At 45.7% G+C, this 18,826-nt stretch overlaps 2 protein-coding genes across 3 annotated transcripts; one reads left to right on the top strand and one right to left on the bottom strand.

The window, feature by feature from the left end:
* The first annotated feature begins 414 nt into the window (after positions 1-414).
* On the top strand, positions 415-18,680 carry LOC125727266 (uncharacterized). Of its 2 annotated transcripts, XM_049003999.1 has the most exons (13): positions 415-695; positions 9,523-9,874; positions 11,181-11,248; positions 11,355-11,499; positions 11,715-11,840; positions 12,142-12,278; positions 13,745-13,881; positions 14,094-14,187; positions 14,935-15,264; positions 15,553-15,687; positions 15,768-15,957; positions 16,040-16,164; positions 16,320-18,680. In XM_049003999.1, exons 2-13 carry the CDS (start codon positions 9,640-9,642, stop codon positions 16,641-16,643), a joined length of 2,046 nt encoding a protein of 681 aa, XP_048859956.1. In that variant the 5' UTR covers positions 415-695; positions 9,523-9,639; the 3' UTR covers positions 16,644-18,680. The 2 variants fall into 2 exon arrangements, with proteins under 2 accessions (XP_048859956.1, XP_048859957.1); XM_049004000.1 differs by lacking the exon at positions 15,553-15,687 and having other exon boundaries at positions 416-695.
* prf1.5 (perforin 1.5) lies at positions 4,275-7,611 on the bottom strand. The gene is made up of 3 exons (XM_049004035.1): positions 7,347-7,611; positions 6,548-7,089; positions 4,275-5,937 (listed from the first exon to the last, which is right to left on the bottom strand). The coding sequence occupies exons 2-3, from the start codon at positions 7,081-7,083 to the stop codon at positions 4,896-4,898; spliced, it is 1,578 nt and encodes a 525-aa protein (XP_048859992.1). The 5' UTR covers positions 7,084-7,089; positions 7,347-7,611; the 3' UTR covers positions 4,275-4,895.
* Positions 18,681-18,826: the final 146 nt, after the last annotated feature.

Below are 18,826 nucleotides of genomic sequence, written 5' to 3'. Positions count from 1 at the left end.
TGTCATATGAAAATGAATTCCGTTTAATCTTCTCTGCTTTTCTTAAGCTGGCCACCATGTGGCGCAGTGAGCAGAGGTCTCCCTTATACAGATAGTCCCCGAGTTACGATGGAGATGCGTTGCGATAACCCCATCGAAACTTGAAATGATCGTAAGTTAGGATTATTACTGAGCAAACTATCTGCTGTAAAAAACTTTAACAATGTTGGTAAGCCTAAAATGAAATAGCTAAAGCTACGTATCATGCATGCATTGAACACGTATCATGAAGTATTGTTACTCGCCAAGCCTTTGACCGACTTCAGCATACTTGATACACTTAAATCACAGAAAAAAAACATACTGTAACACGATACAAATTCACACCGTGAGCCGTTGGCGAGAGTGAGGTATCACGTGATGCGTACATCCCGGCAGCGTCCCAACGTATCGTACGTCATACGCTGCTATGTTTTCCTGCCAGGGAATCTTAAAATACATACTGTATTTTCTCACTTTTAGCGTAAGGGAATCATCGTAAGATCGAAAAAAAAGTCGAACCATCGGGTCTTGGGGACCATCTGTTTTACAGTTGCCTGATCTCTCACTCCTTAGGCTCTTTCAACAAAATCTTCATGTCTGACACCTTGAGCTTCAGTACATCATGGTTATTTTGGCCGCCTTTTGACTCCCACCACAGCTACAGATTTAAACTGGTAAGACATTATTGATAATCTTCGTACATCCAGTTGATGCTGAGTTAACTGTCTATTAAGCCAAAGCTTTTTTTTACTTGCAGTTTGCATATGATCCGGTCTGTGTTCAGTTCGTAATCTGGTGAAGGCGGTTCTCGGTGTCATTGCACTGAAGTAATTCTGTCGGCCTGTTTCTTCATTCGGGTCACATTATGTGTTTCTTAGCTCTGAATTTGGGATCGCAGTAGTCGCTCAATGCTTCATGCTAAGTTCTTGCAGCAATTAAGGAAATGTATCGTTCCAGTGACATGTCAGTCCCAACTTCTGATTCTGCTAAAATTGAGCACAACCCACCCCACTCTGGCCATAGTGTTATCTTTCTTCTGAGGGCAGGTGGTTGAAACCTTTATCTGCCTCCCTCTTCTGTGGCCCTCTCTTGGTTTCTCGTGGAAGTAACGTTGAATGCTGGATAAATGTGTCTGATGTCACGGCACTGCCATCTAGTGGCTGGTGAGAACGTTTAGCGCCACAACTCGAGTTCAAGGCTGCCCAGTCCTGTTCCTGGAGATCCACCACCCTGCAGAGCTTAGGTCCTGTCCTAATTTAACGTGCCTGGTACTACCAAAAGGCCTGATTATGTGTATCAGGACAGCCCTGCACTAGTTTGAGTTCTGAATTTCCATGCCATTGTGAGCCGTCTGTTCTAACATTTCACATGATTTAGCATATCCACTGCCAGTTAAGTTAGCATATACATTTTAGTTTGTTTAAGCATTATCAGTGCCACATAGAAAAGAGAGTATCAGAATTTCCATTAATTTGGAAAACCTGCTGAACAAACTATTTTTTTGAAGCCTTAAGATGTTTTTGTGAATTCCCGCCAGCTCCGTCAGCACAGTGCCCACGGATGACCTGCACTACTCAGCTGCTTCACAGCCAGACCTATGATTAAGAGAATTGGGGTGCAGATGCCCAGACAGGTTCGGGTGGCCCAACACCTAACGGGGGCCCTTGGATATCCACCAATCCAGCTTATCCTACTGGGTTGCGGGGGGTCCGGAGCCTATCCCGGAAGCAATGGGCACGAGGCAGGGAACAACCCAGAATGGGGGGCCAGCCCATCGCAGGGCACACTCACACACCATTCACTCACACATGCACACCTACGGGCAATTTAGCAAGTCCAGTTAGCTTCAGCATGTTTTGGACTGTGGGGGGAAACCGGAGTACCCGGAGGAAACCCCACGACGACACGGGGAGAACATGCAAACTCCACACACATGTAACCCGGGCGGAGACTTGAACCCGGGTCCCAGAGGTGTGAGGCAACAGTGCTAACCACTGCACCACCATGCCGCCACGCCCTTGGATATGTAGAAAGATATTATATCAGGTGCAGGGCCCAGAACTTCTAGGTGCACCCCTGAAACTCTGTAGTTCAGGGCAAATCTCTTTTAACATGCAGATCATGATGCTAAGATGTTTTAGATTTAAAAAAATCGGTACATTTTCAGTACAATATAAGTGGATTACGCAGTTTCACTGAGTGGCGTGTTGCACAAGGATGCATATGGGAGCAAAAGATTTGTAAGTGATCACAGAAGACAGAGAAATGATGCATAAAAGATGCTAGTGTCACTGCATCGGTCCTCGGAGGAGGTTCATGCCTGAATGCCGCTGTGTTTGTGCTCCACAGCCTCCTCACAACAGTCCTTACTGCCAGTAGCTGGTTACACTGATGATTACAAGAATAATACTATGCCCCCCCCCCCATATTTCTGTACCTACTTTCGACCTGTTAAATAGTTTTCTGAATTCATATCCATCCATCCATTTTCTGTACTCTCTTGTCCTTATATTTATTTGATTTATAGAACTGAGGCAATGCTGCATCCAAGGTGAACAAAGGCAATTCCTTATTTAACTGTCTAATGCTTATTCTGAAGAGTCTATTTAAAAGTTAATTTCGGGAACTGATTCGCCGCTGATTGTAGTAAGAAGTACAGCAGAATGGTAATTCACTATTCATTGAGTGGTAATGAGAAGACCATAAATGGAATTTCCAAATGATATTGTTGGGTCAGGACTGTTAAAGTATAAACTGGGGTTTAGCGCAAGGCTGGGGGGGGGTCCTTCCCCTACTCTATTGGTGCTTTTCTCCTGGCATACAGGAACCAACCCGCACCTGAGCCAGACCACGAAGAGAGTCTCCTTACAGCATGTTCCAGCTCACTTCGGGTTTCCACTGCAGAAGGGTCGGCTCGGTAAAGACGTTGCCGGGTTTGGAGGCCGACAGTGACGTGAAAGCGAAGAGAGACGCTTATCTAGTGTTCTACTGTGCAATTATTATTATTTTACCGTGTGCTAATTTCTGCTAGCAAATGTGTAAGATTCGCCATGTTATGCAAGTGTCAAACAGTGACGGAAGTAGCGTTTGCTTAAATTTGCATCACAAATCCACTGCATTCAGCTGTTCATGCTTTTCTTTTTAAGTAGGAGATTGCAAATATTCTTATTCTGAATTACTGGGAATACATCACGATTTGCGATACTACTAAATAATGCGTAATATATAGATTTTGCCTTTTTTTCCTTCATATACTCCATGTGCGGAACACCGGTATCTCTACGCATTTCTACCAATCAGATGGTTGTGACGCAATCGGCTCGGTTACGGCTCCCATACTTTGCAATGTAAAAGCACCATTTCCCGGCAGTTTCCTAGCACGGCTAGGTTCCTAGTACGGCTAGGTTCCTAGTACGGCTAGGTTCCTGGTACAGCTAGGTTCCTAGTACGGCTAGGTTCCTGGTGGCAGTGGAAAAGTACCATGTGGGTGGAATGTGCTTGTTCTCACTGTGTCATGTGGATTTTCAATAGACATGCAGTCAGGCTAAATGGCATCTTTAATTTGCCTGTAGTATGTGTGGTATGTATGTGGTCTGCAATAGGCTGCCATCTCATCTGCCCTGTCCCCTGCGTTCTGCCCAGTTGTCCCTGGGATGGGCCCCAGCTCATTATAATCCTGTCCTAAATATTGACAGCTCTCACTACTGGCTTAGGATCACCACAGCTACTATAAACGCCACTTCCAGATGTATGCATAACCGTCCATTTCATTTCTCAGTACACAAATCCCTTAGACAGATGCTCCATATGTTGACCCACTTAACTTCCTGCTGTTTTCCACAGCACAGAAGGGCCCACATGCATCAATATAGCATAATGCTAAATAATATTTACGTTAAAAAGAAAACACGTGCACACATTCAGATTTTTTACATAGTTTTGCATCAGGTAACAAATATCAAACAGTCTTTGAACGTCATCATACATTTTGATGCAGTTTTTGCATTAGGAAGCTGATCAATAATTAGATGCACAGGATATATCCGCCGATTAATTATGAAATTCAGCAATATTTGACAAAATTAACATACAGTAGATATGAGATTTATGTATTAGAAGATGGTCAGCCAACTTGTAATTGAATAAATGCTTTATACCTGTAGTGTCTATCGGTCATATACAGGCAGGAAACGCCAAGAAACATTAGGAAAGAGTTTGTATCAACTATGCTGACAAGAATGTCTGAGCTTACATTGATCAAATGACTGTGTAGTATATTGGTTCTCAACCCAATTTTTAATACGCCAGCTCAGTCACGACCCTGTATCAGGTTTAAATTAACACTATGATCAAGCACACAGTGCACTCTGCAATTTACTCCAGTCAATGTCTATTGCACGAATCTGATTGGACGTGCCAGTGAATTTCAAATTAAGCTTCCGTGGTTCGGCTTCTTGGATTGGTTGAGTGTTCAGTAGTTTTGCATGAAGCATTTGCAGATCCAAGACCAGTATATATACTTTACTTCTAAAGATTGGGGCTGGGAAATCTGATCGTGGATCAGCATAGAACCTTTCTGGTTTTAAAATTCTTGCATTTCCAAATCTGCCTCGCGAACCTTTAAGCACTTGCTGGAACCCAAATTTGGGTCACAACCTTGGGTTGAGAATCGCTGGTGTAGTATGGTACTATGCTATGGAATTCTCTGCACTATTACAAATAAAATAACGGTTGATCTTTTTCAGCCTTTGTGAGATATGCCTCATTAAAACTGCTTTGAATAAATTTACTGGCCCATTGCAGAGATGTGATATACAGCCTACTCAAAAAGTGAATTCATATCAGAGTTGGACAGTGTTTGTAAGTGACTGTGTTCATAAGAATTCTGTTACTGAATGACTGGGGGAGTATCTGCCACATCGGGGTCCTATCAGGTGAGCATCACAGACAACAGTGTAGCTGTAATAGAAAACCCCATGGTTTAAGCGGCAGCTGTGTAAGTGAGTGCCGCGCTCAGGGTAGATCCGGCAAACACCCAGGAGGTCATTGAACAAGATATCCTTGTCCCAGACCTCAAAAATCAGCTGGTGACCCAACTCCACAGAACCGAAGTTTAACAGCACGTTCCATGTGGGGTTGTTTTCATCCTTGAGGAAATCCGTCTGCTCGTACTTATCGCCGTACATGACTTTCACGAAGCCGTCGGTCCGGGTGAAGAGGTCAGCTCTCAGGTCAGAGGCTCTCTGTACTACGATGCTCAACCTGCCACGACCTGCCCGAAGTGGGCAGCAGTTGTAATCCAGGTTGGGTGACGACAGACACCTTCTGACCTTGCTGTGATCCACCTGAAGTTCATTCTCCCGTATATACTCCTGCACAGTCTGCTTTAGATTATCTCTGACATGTGGGTCATGGACCAAGTAGTGAAGGGGCAAGATGGTGAAGGAGACGATGTCAGGATCGTCAGTCAAGCTGCTGATCCAGCTGCTGTAAGCTTCAGATGGGACCTGGTGAGGGACAACATCTGGAAGGTATTTCTCCCCTCCCGAGACTTGAATCTTGTGCGCCATAAACCCTTGGTAGAACCCCATGCTCATGTTGTTCTTCAAAATATCCCGACATTTCTGTGAGAAGGACACATTTGCTGGAAGCAGCCCCAATGTTGCTTTCAGTTCCACGTTCAGGCAGTTCTTAATGTCGGACTCAGAAAATCCCATCAGGGTGGCCAAGCAGGTGCGGAACGCGGACACTCGCCGAATCCTGCCACCGAGCCGCACCTGCCGGATGTAGTGAGTGCCGTAGGTATCAATTATCCTCTGGTATAAAAGCCTGCTCTTGTCATCAAACTTCTGAGGCAGTGTCTGGAGATGCTTGAAGAACTCCATGCTGACTGGAGGACGGTCAGCCAGCCTGTAACTGAATAAGGACAGAATGGCTAAATACTCAGTTTTTCGTTCTTCTTAAAGACATGGTAACATCTTTTGATATCAACTTTGAAATGACACAATGCTACCGAAGTAAATTGTTTTTCTTTTCTAAAGGGGACCTATTATGCTCATTTTCATTGTTCAAATTTTTATTTTTGGGATCTACTAGAATATGGTTACATGCTTCAGTGCTCCAAAATATTCACCCTCTGTCTTATATGCTCTATTAGAGCTTTAAACCCCACCCCTAATGAGCTCAAAGTGCTCTGATTGGCCGGCTTGCCATACTGGTCCCGCCCCTCTCTTGCCGTCTACAGATAGATCCTCTCAGGTAGGTGGCCAATAAGGATTGTGTTACAAGGTGACCTCACCATGTCATAGATAATAAAGGAAAAGGGAAAAACTGGAAAAGCATGATAGGGCTCCTTTAAAGCCAGTTTATGTTCATAAGATGAAATGGCTGAACCAAAGTCATTCTCTTCACCTCTGTCATGATACCCTTCTGAAAAGACCACCTACTGTTTTTCCCCCCAGCAGCCAATCCTGCCCTAGCCCTGGCAGCTGGCCATTGACAAGTGGATCAGAAACTTTCCATTTACCTGTAATAAGAACAACTGATCTCATGAGTAGCAAAGGTGGCCTTGTCCATACTGGCCTGGATGCTGGCGAAGTGGGCGATATCTGAGCGGCTGCCCTTAAGGATCCCTTGACCCACAGCATCCACATTCAAGCCCGTGTTCCAGTTGTCGCCGATGGCTGCGGTGGAGCTCCGGATGAAGGAGTCCACAGAGTGATGTAGCATGCTGGAGAGCTGCTTGCTGCAGGAGCTGAAGGGGCGCCAATCCAACACGGGAGCGGGAAGCTTCTGCACCTGGCCCCCCTGGAATCGGTTCTCACACAGTGTGCACGTGTGGTTGGGGGCCGCGGCGGCCTTGACGTCGATGACGTAGGCCCCCTTACGTAGCATGCTCACCACGTCGAAGCCCTCCCCCGCGAGATTGTACCCCGGCACAAAGCGGGCTTCCTCGCACTCAGCACGCGTTCCGGTCCTACAGGAAGAACTGCCATGCAGGTGGACAAGAATCAACAGGGCAACGTTCAGCAGGAAAAGCGTTCTGTCACTTCCTGTATCCATGGTCACCTAGGAGACATAAAGCGGGAGTCTTGTGGATTTGCAGGAATGTCATTTTAGTCAGAAAAAGAAAAAAAAAAAACATACCGAGGATGTATTCACATCAAGTCGCACATATTTTAAATACTCGATGGTTCTAGCTTTTATCCAAGCAAGAAAAGCATTTTTTAATGATCCTCTGCTGGAATCTATGCTGTTTAAAGCCACATAGCTATGCTGTTTTCCCCACAAAGATGGTGCAGGACCAGCCCTGGACAGTCTCCTACCTTCTGGTCAGCTGATCCGTCCCCCGCCCTTTCGCACAGCTGGAAACTATCACCTTTCACCGGCTTCTCTGCATTCAGCCCTTCACGCGAATCCCTTCGTCTGCCTCGTGAAAAGAATGCAGAATGATACTGCTGGTGTCTGCTTGAGGGCTGAAGATCGTATAGCACCTTGAAGGCGGACACTGGAACAAACCCCACAAACAAGGAACAGACGGGCGAACCCTCCGGTGCTTTCCCAAGGTCAGGAAGGCTTGGAATGATTCCCAGATGTAGAGCGGGGGTGGAGCTCACGCTGCAGGGCTTGGCCCAGGGACCGACCGCCTGTTTGTGTTGTACTGATCTGTACTGTACTCTGATGTACTGTAGTATTTATTTGGAGTGTAGAATCTATTGTGCTGTAGACTCTGATCTATCTATAGATCTATGTATCATGCATGCAGCTTTGTTTCTGAGAGTTTGGAATCTTAACAAGAAGTTTTCTTCTTTAATTGTCCCATTTCATAGACGGCAGAGTCATGGCGTATTATTAAATCAGGTAACAACACCTGCGTTTTAGGTGCCGATGTTTAATATGCTCTTCTGTCTCGGTTTATGTGCAAATTCAGCTCTACTTACAGTTTGCTGTAAATAAAAGATACTTGCAGTTTTGATGTTTGCAAAACAGGCCAATTTAAAAGTTTCCCCTTCTTGAATGTAAAATACATAAAATTATCCACATAAATAATTTATAACCATACGCACATGGCAATCGAAATAAATGCAAAATCACCTATAATCTGCCTGTCTATACATCGCTTTGGACAAAACCGTCTGCTGAATTGATAAATGCAAATATAAACATACGCAAAAAGCTCATGAATCGACCTCGATAATAACTGCTTATTGCTGCTGGCCTAGACGGAACTGTACGCTCCTCGGGGCACTTGACTCTGGAGCGTTTCAGCGGCTTCTTTCAGTGGCGCCATGTTGATGCGGTAGTTGCATAAAAAACCAAAGAGATTTGCGTACAGTTCCATCACATACTCAGGCGTTCAAATGTCAATTTAGACGTTAAAGAGCAAATAATTTGCATGCATCCATTCATATACTACCCTTAACGTGATTTCAGCAGAAAAAAATCCTGGTTGTACATTAACAATTTTCAGTCAAATATTTGATTTTTCAAATGTGCAGCAAATAAAGTGAAATGAACTTTAGTGAAACGAACTCGTACTTATATATATATATATATTGTCTTTATTAAACTGTGAAATGCATTTGGACAATGTACAGACGCCTGTATGGCTCGCCGATGTGAGATCCCAGGCGCTAAGTATAGAGAGTGACCTTAATGCACCGCTGGAAAGTGAGACATGTCATATTCTTAACGTTTTATATCTAACATCTACCTGCGTTTAATATGCCAGAGTACCCTCAAACTGATTGTGTCAGATTCCTCTTTGTTCTTTTTTTACAGTTCATTATTATTATTATTATAACGGAAATTAAATATGTTATAATAAGGTTAGCACTGATGCCTCGCATCTCTGGGACCAGGGTTTGAGTATCCGGGTTAACTATAGTTACTTAATTGCATGTGTAAATCAATGTTGTGTTTGTGTGCCCTGTGATGGGATGGCCCCCTCATCTTGGGTTGTACCCTACCCTGCGCCCATAGCCTCCGGGATAGGCTCCAGACCCCCCGCGACCCTGAATAGGATAAGCGGTTTCTGAAGATAGATGGATGGATGGATACAATAGTATATATTGTTACTGTTACATTAGAGTGCACTTCACGTCGCAATCAGTTAAGGGGTTAAAATAGGCCTACATTGTACTGATATTAATTTTAAAAAAGAAGGAAAACTACCATTGAGGCATCAAATCCAAAAAGTTTAGCGAGGCAACAATTATAAACTGTTTCTTTGCAAGTTTCCTATCCATTCATCTTAATGACCTACAATAAAGTTCAAATTCTTTGATGAACAAAAACAATGAAGGCTTAGTCCTCTTGTATTTACATTTATTGATGGAAAAACTTACCAAAAATAAATATAGTATTCAACAGAAGTTGGTTATCTAAATTTTCAAATAAAATGTCAAATAAGATGTCATTCTGAGTAAGAAGACTGGGACCCTCTATGCTACGCTTCAGGCGCAGGTGCAACTTGCTTAATTACTCTCTTTTACTTTGTAGGCTACAATTCGGCCTTTCTATTGCAGTTCGCGGAAGCGCCTTCAGGTGGCGATAGAGCATCAGGAGTGAAACAGCCCGCCGCCATTAAACCAGTACCGAAAGGGGAGAAGGAGCACAATGATGGCTGATCCAGCGGTGGCCTTCCAGAGCCAGCTCGCCTCCATCATGGAGGTGCTGGTTCGAAACGCAGTGTGCGAGATTACGCGGCTGTATGAGAAGAGCATGGTGGAGCTGCAGTCCGTTTTAGCCCAGAGTGAGTCGGAGAAGGCCAGCCTGAAACTGAAGCTGCAGCAGTCGGAGAAAGCGTCCACGTTACCGGCAGGCTGTAACAGCAGTGCAGTCAGCGGAGCAGGTAGGCATGTGGGTGCGTCTGAGGCTGGCCGAGCGCTTGCGTCCAGCTCATTGTAATGACAATGATAATAATGACAGCGATCCTTCAGTTGCTACTGATCACAAATGAGTCATTTACGCGCTGATCAGCCCGCCCAGGGGTTTCGAACCTGCAACCTTACGTCGGTGCGCGCTCACGTCTCGCCCCCGAACACGCGCACATGACCGTCCCCAGACATGGCATCTTGCTCTTTTTGTGTTTTCATCATCGGTGTTATTCTTCCCATTGGTCATTTCTGTGCTTCTTTTTAAGTCATTACGTGATCTGTTTTTGTTCGGGTACCTTTTAATCAGAGTAGATCAAATTAGGTGATGAACTGTCTTGGAGATTAAGCTCGTGTATTGAGGCATGCGCAGCAGGTACCGACCAGGCGTAGTGCAAAACCTAAGTGCGGTTATTACACAGGACAGCTAAGCAATTACCATAAAAAAGAATATTACATAGAATGATTTATCTTCCTTCATCATTTTCAAGGTTTACCATAGAAGCGGGGAATTTGCATCATCCAATAAAGTGTCTGCGTGTTTTGGGGATTTGGCTCTTTGGTTTCCATTCATAATGGATTCTAATAACTAGGATGAAATATGAGTGAACGCTGTAATGTGTAGAGGTACTTGTTCATAAGTCTATCACCTGCATGATTATGTAAATGTGCGCGGTTTTAAAGTATTAAATGCTAATGCATTCCTTCCCTGTTGTGTTTACTGCCGTTTTTATGTGCAGATTTATGCGTTTGACTCCTGACAAAAAAGGTCGGACGTTTTAGTATTCCGTCTGACTTAAACTGCCATAAACGAGTCATTCCGGATCTCACAACCAGATTGTTAGTGCCATTTAATGTCTAATCATTTAATGGGCTCACTGTAATAAAGATACTTTAATGAGCTGTGCTAATTGTGTCTTTTTATGAAGCCCAGGCCTCCGGTAATTTATGCTGCTCTTGACACAGACATGAAACCCACATCAACATTCATCAGACTGCTAACTCAAACCTGAAGTGCTTTTTCATCATAACCATCCTCGCTGGGTCTCCAAACCTGTGTAATGCTTCTATAACTGGTGTAATGCACCGGTGTGACATCCTGAAATGAGAGAGCTTCATTAATAAGTCCTTGTCTGAAGCTAAGATATTTGTGGTGGTTTTCTTTGACCACGAGTTTCCAAATGGCCTTCAGCTATCACTTCTTAGCATTGGTTTGGGTCTCTGGAAATGTCAACCTGACATTCCAACCGAGATTCCTCTTTGGTATTTTTTTTATCCCGTCAGAGTCCCATGAGTCCTTGGCCCATGTTGATACAGTCGTCAAACAGGAGGACACAGAGGCGGACATGAAGGTCAGTTACCTCGCAGACGATAGCCGCTGTAGTTGTCACATATCCCGCCTCATTCCTGAGTCCTCGTCTTTGTCGTGTCTGCCGTGATAAACCCCATTCCTTCCAGATCGACACATTCTGCACAGTCTGTGGGAAAATGTCCAGGCAGGACTCCCCATTCTGTGAGGCTTGCTGGAAGACGATGCAGTTTCCCTCCCATCCATCAGAGGGCAGCATTGTTGTCACGGAATCCTCACGCAGTGATCGAGCAGGTGTTTGATCAGTATTGTAAATTTTACACATCAATATTTTTTTATGGGATCATATTAATGCTAGATTCGTGAAGGCATTTATCCAAGAGATAATAAAATAGCAGTTATTCACATTTGATTTAATGGTATGAGTTATTAACTTTTAGTTGGCAGTATAATGCGTATATGGAACCCAGAGGAATTTTATCACGATTATGCGTCTGCTGTTCCCAAAGGAGGAGCCAGCCTCGACATCCCGAAATGTCTGGACCTGAATGTGTTTGAAGCAGACACTGAGGAATTTCCCAGGTTGTTTGAACCTAAACCCTTCTGCTCTCTCAGCCCTACAGATGTCAGTGACAGTGAGTGGCTCACAGTTTTCTTCAGTTACTCCTTCAGGAACATGTTCCAGTAATACTATTTCAGTCTGTCATTTAGTTTTTGTCATCTTTTTAACCATATGAATAAGTATGTCTGTCTTTTTGGTATGAGGCTATAATCTCTCAGAAAGACAGAACATTTTCTCATTGTGAAATTGTGTTCCATGTTTCTCGGCCTGATGTTCCTGCTTTAGCTTGGGGTGATGTGTGTAGCTAACGCCTTAGCACAGCTGTTGGCAACTCTGTTTACCGATCTGAACATGGAGCTTCTGGTCCTTCCCAGAATGCCTGGCGGCCCCGGAAACCTGTGCCGTACCGTCCGACAGCCATTGTTCAGCGAGGCACTCCCCGGCCAAAAGACCCCGGCTGTCTTCCGAGGTCGACGGCACCTCTGACAGCATGGCGGCGGAGGCTAAAGAGGTCAGGGGCTTCACTTTCCTTAACCCCCATAGGCACAAACAACACATGCACAACTCATGAAGACCCCTCCAGTTCATAATCATTACCGCTCAGTCGATCCTTTATCATGGTATCAGCCAGTCGTAAACCAGTAGTGACATAGCCAGATGATTTAATTGGTCGATTCTGACCAGCATTTTTCCTTATTACCACCAAAGTGAAGTTCACGCTTCGCTAATTAAACACGTGTTTACCTGTTTGCCCGTTCGTCGGCTGCACATTTGTCATTCGTTACGTGTTTGGAGGTATATTCTCCATCCCGCAAGTGCATACCTGTCTAATCGCGAGTCAGAATCCCATACCAAGAATGCTCTGCATTTTTTACTACTAAGTTCAGTGAATTAGACCGATATGGCTGTCAGGTTTACTTTAATCAAAAGCCTAAATTCCTGCCTGCAAGGCCAAACCGATTGGAATGCTGGCACGACGGAGAATTTCCCAATAAACTCCACCCTCTGGCATTGCCAGTTAGAATATCTGTAATATAATATAGTCAGGGTGTATGTGAGGTGTAATTCGATTGGCCAGGAGAGGAGGAACAATTAAAGCACCATGATCTTTTTTTTGACAAGGCGCAGACTGCGGATGGTCACAGAATTGTGCTCGACAAGAAGTGTCTCATATGGAGTTCAGCATCGTTCTTACTTAGGAGTGACTGAGTCAAAGTACTGCTGTTATCTGTCCTAGTTAATCTAGCAAATCCTTGACTAGTTCACAGAGGAAACTGATGCCCTCTAGAGAAACAGGCTACAGACTGTTAAGAAAAGCTGAACGCCTGTCAGTGAAGGAGGCATCGGGGAGCCGCGTGCAGCTCCGCCTGGATCCGGGCCCCACCGTCCTCCCGAGAAGAATCGGAAGCGGGGAGGCGCGCCCCCACCCCGAGGCGGTCTGACACGTGCTGTGAGGGGTCAGCGCTCCGGAACCATGGGGGCGAGGCCTGCATTGATGTTCAAAGAGCAGCGGAGGAGGGATTTCCTGAGCAAGCAGACGGCGTCTCCTCAGCATCTGTCACAGGATGATAGCCTGCTGGCGGAGTCTGATGTAGGCTGGCAGTGCGTTGGCACAGACAGCAACGAGAAGACGAAGCACTGCTTCATTTTTTTTTTTTTTTCAACAAATGTTATTTCTCTCTTTGTTTGAACTGTTAAACAGTGTATGAATATAACAAGAGGTTTTAGGGTCCTGTGACCCTGATCAGGATAAGTGATTGGAAGATGGATGGAACTATTAATGTACTAAGAACTAGAAAAAGACACTGTGATGTGTGTAAGTGATTTAGGGCCACAGCAGGGCCGTGATCTTGACCCTGTACAGTCATTAAAAGACATTTAAGACATAAAAATATTTGAAATGATATTGTGAGATGACTGTGAGCAGTCAGGCTCGGCATGTCATTGACTGCTGGTTGTGGGCGGACTTCTCCTTAGTTGGTGCAGGCGATTCTGGCCAGGAGGCCCGGCGGGGATAGAGTCATACAGGAGTATCGGGCCAAGGGAACGCTGACGGACACCACCAGAAGGCACCTCATCAACCTGCTAGTGGCCCACATGACAGAGACTCAGGGGTACGTGCCCAATGGCCCTTTGGTGAATACCGCAGCACATACTGTACTATACTGTACTATTCTACACTGTTCTGTGCTATGCTACGCTACACTACACTATACTATTACATTACTTCACTATTACTCCATGAAGACATTATGTTATTTCGCAGTACACTGAAATAGCATTTTTTTAATGTTTCATTCATGTTCTTTTTTTTTATTCGTCATAGGACGAGCCCACCTAAAAATGTACGAGAACTTTACGCCCTGGGAATTATCAGCCTGTTTCCTTCTCTCAAAGATCCTTTCTCTCAAAACGGCTATGTAAGTATTCGCATATCGCAGTGCGACTGCGTGACTCGGGCAGGTCCAGCCGCTACTTCTTCGAGGGCCACGTGCTCGTCAGAGTCCATGGCTTGAGTTAAGGTGGCCGTATCCTTCAGACAGATTTAATGGAATCTGTGTCGTGTTGCAAAAACATACGAGCTGTAATACTGCAGGGTCCCCAATTCGAACTTTTTCGTTTCTTCTGGTCCCGCCTGCTGTCCGTGATTGGCCGACATAACGTGATGCCACAGGGTTGGTCAGCGGGACTAATCATGCAGTTACCAGCATGCTTTGCACCACACTGAGTGTATCTCTAGATACTGTAAATGAATATGTATGTTGGTCTGTTCATGCTGATAGTTAATATCGTAACTGTGTAATGTTTGCCATGGAATGCATGTGTTTCGTTAGTGTGTAACCGTGAGGGTTATTTATATTGTTAGCTGGACCGTCTGTGTCGCCGCTAGTATTAAACCAGTAGTGGTTGTTAATAAAGCTTCCATTTCAAATGCTGTCATTTCCTTTATTGAAGTGACTCATGCACCCGCCACAATAGCACATTTATTTACATTTATATATATGGGTCTGCTGCATCGGCAACATTCTGCGCCCTCTAGGGGTACATGTGTGCTCTTGCGCCCTGCGATGGACTGGCGTCCCGTCTAGGCTGCGCCCCTGCCTTGTGTGTACATACTTGCCTGCTTGTTCGTGCACGTGAATGTCGGCACACGGCCTCCATTGCAGGAGCATTTCTACGACGGCCGAAGCGGGACAGGGTACCTGGCCTGGCGGCTAAAGACCGTCCAGCGCAAGGGCTTCCACCGGAACCGGGGCTCCCAGAAGAACGTGGTGAGCAGGGGCCCGGACTTCGTGAGGCAGACGCAGCCCGGCGAGCAGCTTCACGGCGACTGCCTCCTGCAGGCCATCTCCGCTCTGGCCCGCTGCACCGACCGGGAGCAGGTCCTCCTCAAGATGCGGGAGACCTTCCAGTACCGACAGCAGCTGGTCCATGACCCGCAGAAGGCCGGTGCCGTGCTGTCCACCTTCCCGCGCCTGCTGGACACCAAGGGCCTGGTAAGTCTCAGGATTCTTCTGCCTTTGGATCATGATTCTGCCTGTAGTCGGTTTAGGTTAATCCTGAACAGCGCTAACTGACCTATCAAAGCCGAAAAGAAAAGAACTGTGAAGTAAATGAGATTAACGATGTCATTGTAGAACTCGATGCCTCAACGAAGCTTACTTCAAAAGCCATGTTCATGGCAGGGCTCTTTAAATCTCCTCGACTCCACATCCAGGCCTTGTTTTCAGTTTCCCCATGTATTTAGATGAGTAACTGCTGATTCTGATTGGCTTCACACCCAGCTCACAGGTAATGGAAGGCTGGAAAATCAGCAGTGCTCCGACATTGAGGATCGTGATTTGAGCAGCCCTGCTTTATGGCCTCCTGGTCACAACACCAGCAGTCACAAGACAAATCTACCTGGTTCCCCCTCTAAGGTACCAAGTGTAGGTTCTGGCCCAGCTGAGGTGTTGTTCTCATGGTTGTCGCCTTCGCCATTTTGCTGGCTTTACCTCAGGTGAACCAGGACTTCACCCTCCTCTTTGGGCTGGAGACCTCCTGCAAGTTGCTGGAGAGTTGGACCCACGTTTTCAAGGCCAAGGTCATCAAGGAAGCCAAGTGTCTCACGCAGTCGGCCGACCTCTCCGTGCTGCTGAGGAGCGCGGAGCATAAGTCGGACGGCCCCTGGGATCTGCCTGAAGATCAGGGTCAGTGACACGGGACTGAACCATTCTCTGGGGCGGGGGGACACCACGCCTGTCATGTACTCATGCTGGTACTGTTCCATAGGGTGGGACAGTGACATGGCCTCCATGCTGCTGCTGGTTCACCTTTTGCCACCACCCGCAGGAAGGAGGAAATCGGCCAAAATCAGCGCGCGGGAAGCCGTCGACCGTATGGTCCAGTTTCAAGAGGTATAGCTGTGTGAGACTCCTCCTACCTGTATGGAAAACAGTGGGCTCTCCAATAGGCTGTCACAAGGGCGTTATTAGTGTTTACCTTCTCAAGGGAGGGAATTAACAGGAATTTATATGCTTCCTTGTTGTTGATGGGGAATCTTCCATCCCAGCTGAACTCCAGGCCAGAGCCGAGTCCCCGTGTGCCAGTAGACCAGCGGCAGCCCTTCCTGGTGGCTGTGGGCCGCAGGAAGGACCAGATCCAGAGCTTCTTCATCGCCCTGGATGGGCGCCTGCTGCCCTGTCAGGCCGGAAGCTCGCTGGGGGCCTTCGACGAGCTCTTCAAGGCGCACTTCGTGTTCGGCCTGACGTACGACGAGGCGCTCAGCAGTGTGTACACCTTCCTGCAGACCACCATTTACCACATCGACGTGGGCAGCGTGAAGGAGAGCCCCCGAGTTAAGGAGCTGAGGGCCAGGCTGCTCAATAACTGCTGACCCACCCCTTGGTGGCCGTCCGCATGCTGACCTCCCCAGGGGTCCCCTGATCCCAGGTGCCTGCAGAGACGGAGCAGCTTTGACAGGAATAAGCAGAATCATTTTTGTTGCCGTCTTATGGATTCTGGCTTCATCCTCCGACCACTGAGGGGCGCAATAGCGACCTGTTGAAAGGGACAGGGCCCCATCTCTCAGGTGCTGCTCCTCAGGTCCCTCACATCAGACTGCGATCCCAGATGCACCGGATGGGAAACATCGCTACAAGTACATTTAAGAGGCTTCAGTGAGCATGGATTGGTCTGGGGGGGTGCACATATGAATCGGGCAGAGATCCCAGACCGGGTCCAGACCATGTAGCAGAGTGAAGGTCACGCTGCAGTTTGGCTGGTTTATAGTTCACGACTGAAACGGCGGCATCTCACACCTTCCTTGGCTTTATCACATTTTGTTAATAAGTATTCACCTGTGACTGGGTCCATCAGATCGCCCTTTTGGTCAAGCCCATAACATTAATTTTATAATCCGTGTTGCATTTTTAAGCTAACTAGCTAGGAACGATAAACTGCGTAAAACTGGAAAACGTTACGTCATATTGAAATGTTGTCATACTGGTGAAAATTACTCATCTCATTAATCATCTACCCAGCTATCTACTCATCCCCCTTACAACCAGTGTTTGACAAGAGTAACCTAGGAAACTTTCATTCATTAATTAAAGTAACTTCCAAGATGGTTAAAAGTGATTAAATCCGCAAGTTATTAAGGTTAGAATCTGCAAGTTTAACGCAAGTTTAATTAACAATTTCAGGGGTGAAAAATGCACAAACCTAATTCATTTTTTGAGCATTTTTGCATAAAATTAGACCAGCCAGCTGCAGAATTTACATAATTTTGCTGGAATTTGTAATTCTGGCGCGTCGTGAGGAAAACAGATTCACACAACGCAAATAGATCCTCACAATCTAACGCTGAAAGTATTAACCATTTTTTACTTGATTTTTGTACTTTGTGCTTATTTCCACAACACAGTATTTTTTTTAACAGAAGTTGTGTTTGAAATCCTTTTATATACTCAATGCATCAATTAAATTTATGGAATTTAGCATTAATTTTACATTTTTAGGGGATTAAGCCGCAACTGTAGTCAGACAGCTAACTATAAAGCAGCCTTGCAACTTCAATGCCGAAAACGACGAAGTGGAACCAATTCACAGCAAGTTTCTGTGAGAAGTTCAGAGGTTATTCTGAGCAGAACCTGCCGTTGTGACCAATTTTGTATTTTGTTTTTTGCTGCTCTAAAATATTTAACCGAGTTACATTGTGGTGTAACAGTATGTCGTTCTCCTGACACAAGTAAACAAACTGCAGTGCTTGGCGTGAAATTGTTTTGATTGAAAGTGATGTTAACTGGTGGGTGTTCAGTGCTTTCTTTACAGTTCGTGTGCAAGTTTGTGCCACGCAGCCGTTAAGTGTTTCCAGAATTAGATGAACTTCTTTAAATTTAGCGTACTGGAAAAGCTGGGCAGGATATGAAGGCATTACGGGAGGAAGCGGTCCTCACATGCCTGTCTCGGTGCTTGGGGCATTAAAAATGCAGGAGACCACCATTTTTTATACTGCAAAACTGTCCCCTGTGTGTAAACTCACAGCGGCTTGTCCTGTGGATGCTGCCGCTTGCCCCAGAGTAAGTCGGCGTCTGGGTGCAGGTCGGCGGTTCAGTGTGGGCTGCTTCTGCATGGGGCAGTCGGTTTGCTGCACCCTGATCTGCTCCTCACATTTCCGTCTCGTCCCAGTGCCTCTGAGAAGTCGGGGCCCATTAATGACGCTTTAATGTTTAGACGTTTTACATTGTCAGATTAGCCATGACTTTGTACGCTGGTTAGTTACTGGCCCCTGTGTGGTGATTATAAACATCATTTGAATTAGATGAGTGATGGATCGATGTTACGCCAAGCAGTAACATTGGCGTGCCAGATAATCTGGTTTTGTGTAGTGTATCATTACAGAAAATGTTCATTAAATTCTTTTTTATAACAATGCCTGTATTGTTTGCGTTGTGATTATAAAAAGTGAAATATCTGACAGTTTTGTTTATCAAAATGCATTCTGGGTACTGGTGTCCTCAGCCCAATGCGATGAGACATGACTGTACCTGTTCTTACAGCTCCAACCACACCATCAGG

The sequence above is a fragment of the Brienomyrus brachyistius genome, chromosome 2 (genome assembly GCF_023856365.1).
Source record: "Brienomyrus brachyistius isolate T26 chromosome 2, BBRACH_0.4, whole genome shotgun sequence".
Lineage (NCBI taxonomy): Eukaryota > Metazoa > Chordata > Actinopteri > Osteoglossiformes > Mormyridae > Brienomyrus > Brienomyrus brachyistius.
Note: the sequence above shows the minus strand (reverse complement) of the source record. Positions and strands in the feature narration are given on the sequence as shown.

Excerpts from the sequence above, each read along its gene's own strand:
- prf1.5 (XM_049004035.1), bottom strand. The coding sequence starts at position 7,083 with ATGGATACAGGAAGTGACAGAACGCTTTTCCTGCTGAACGTTGCCCTG. Across the intron at positions 5,938-6,547 it reads ATCAGTTGTTCTTATTACAG|TTACAGGCTGGCTGACCGTC; the intron begins GTAAATGGAAAG and ends GTCCTTATTCAG.
- LOC125727266 (XM_049003999.1), top strand. The coding sequence starts at position 9,640 with ATGATGGCTGATCCAGCGGTGGCCTTCCAGAGCCAGCTCGCCTCCATC. Across the intron at positions 14,188-14,934 it reads CTTTCTCTCAAAACGGCTAT|GAGCATTTCTACGACGGCCG; the intron begins GTAAGTATTCGC and ends CCTCCATTGCAG. Across the intron at positions 16,165-16,319 it reads GTATGGTCCAGTTTCAAGAG|CTGAACTCCAGGCCAGAGCC; the intron begins GTATAGCTGTGT and ends CTTCCATCCCAG.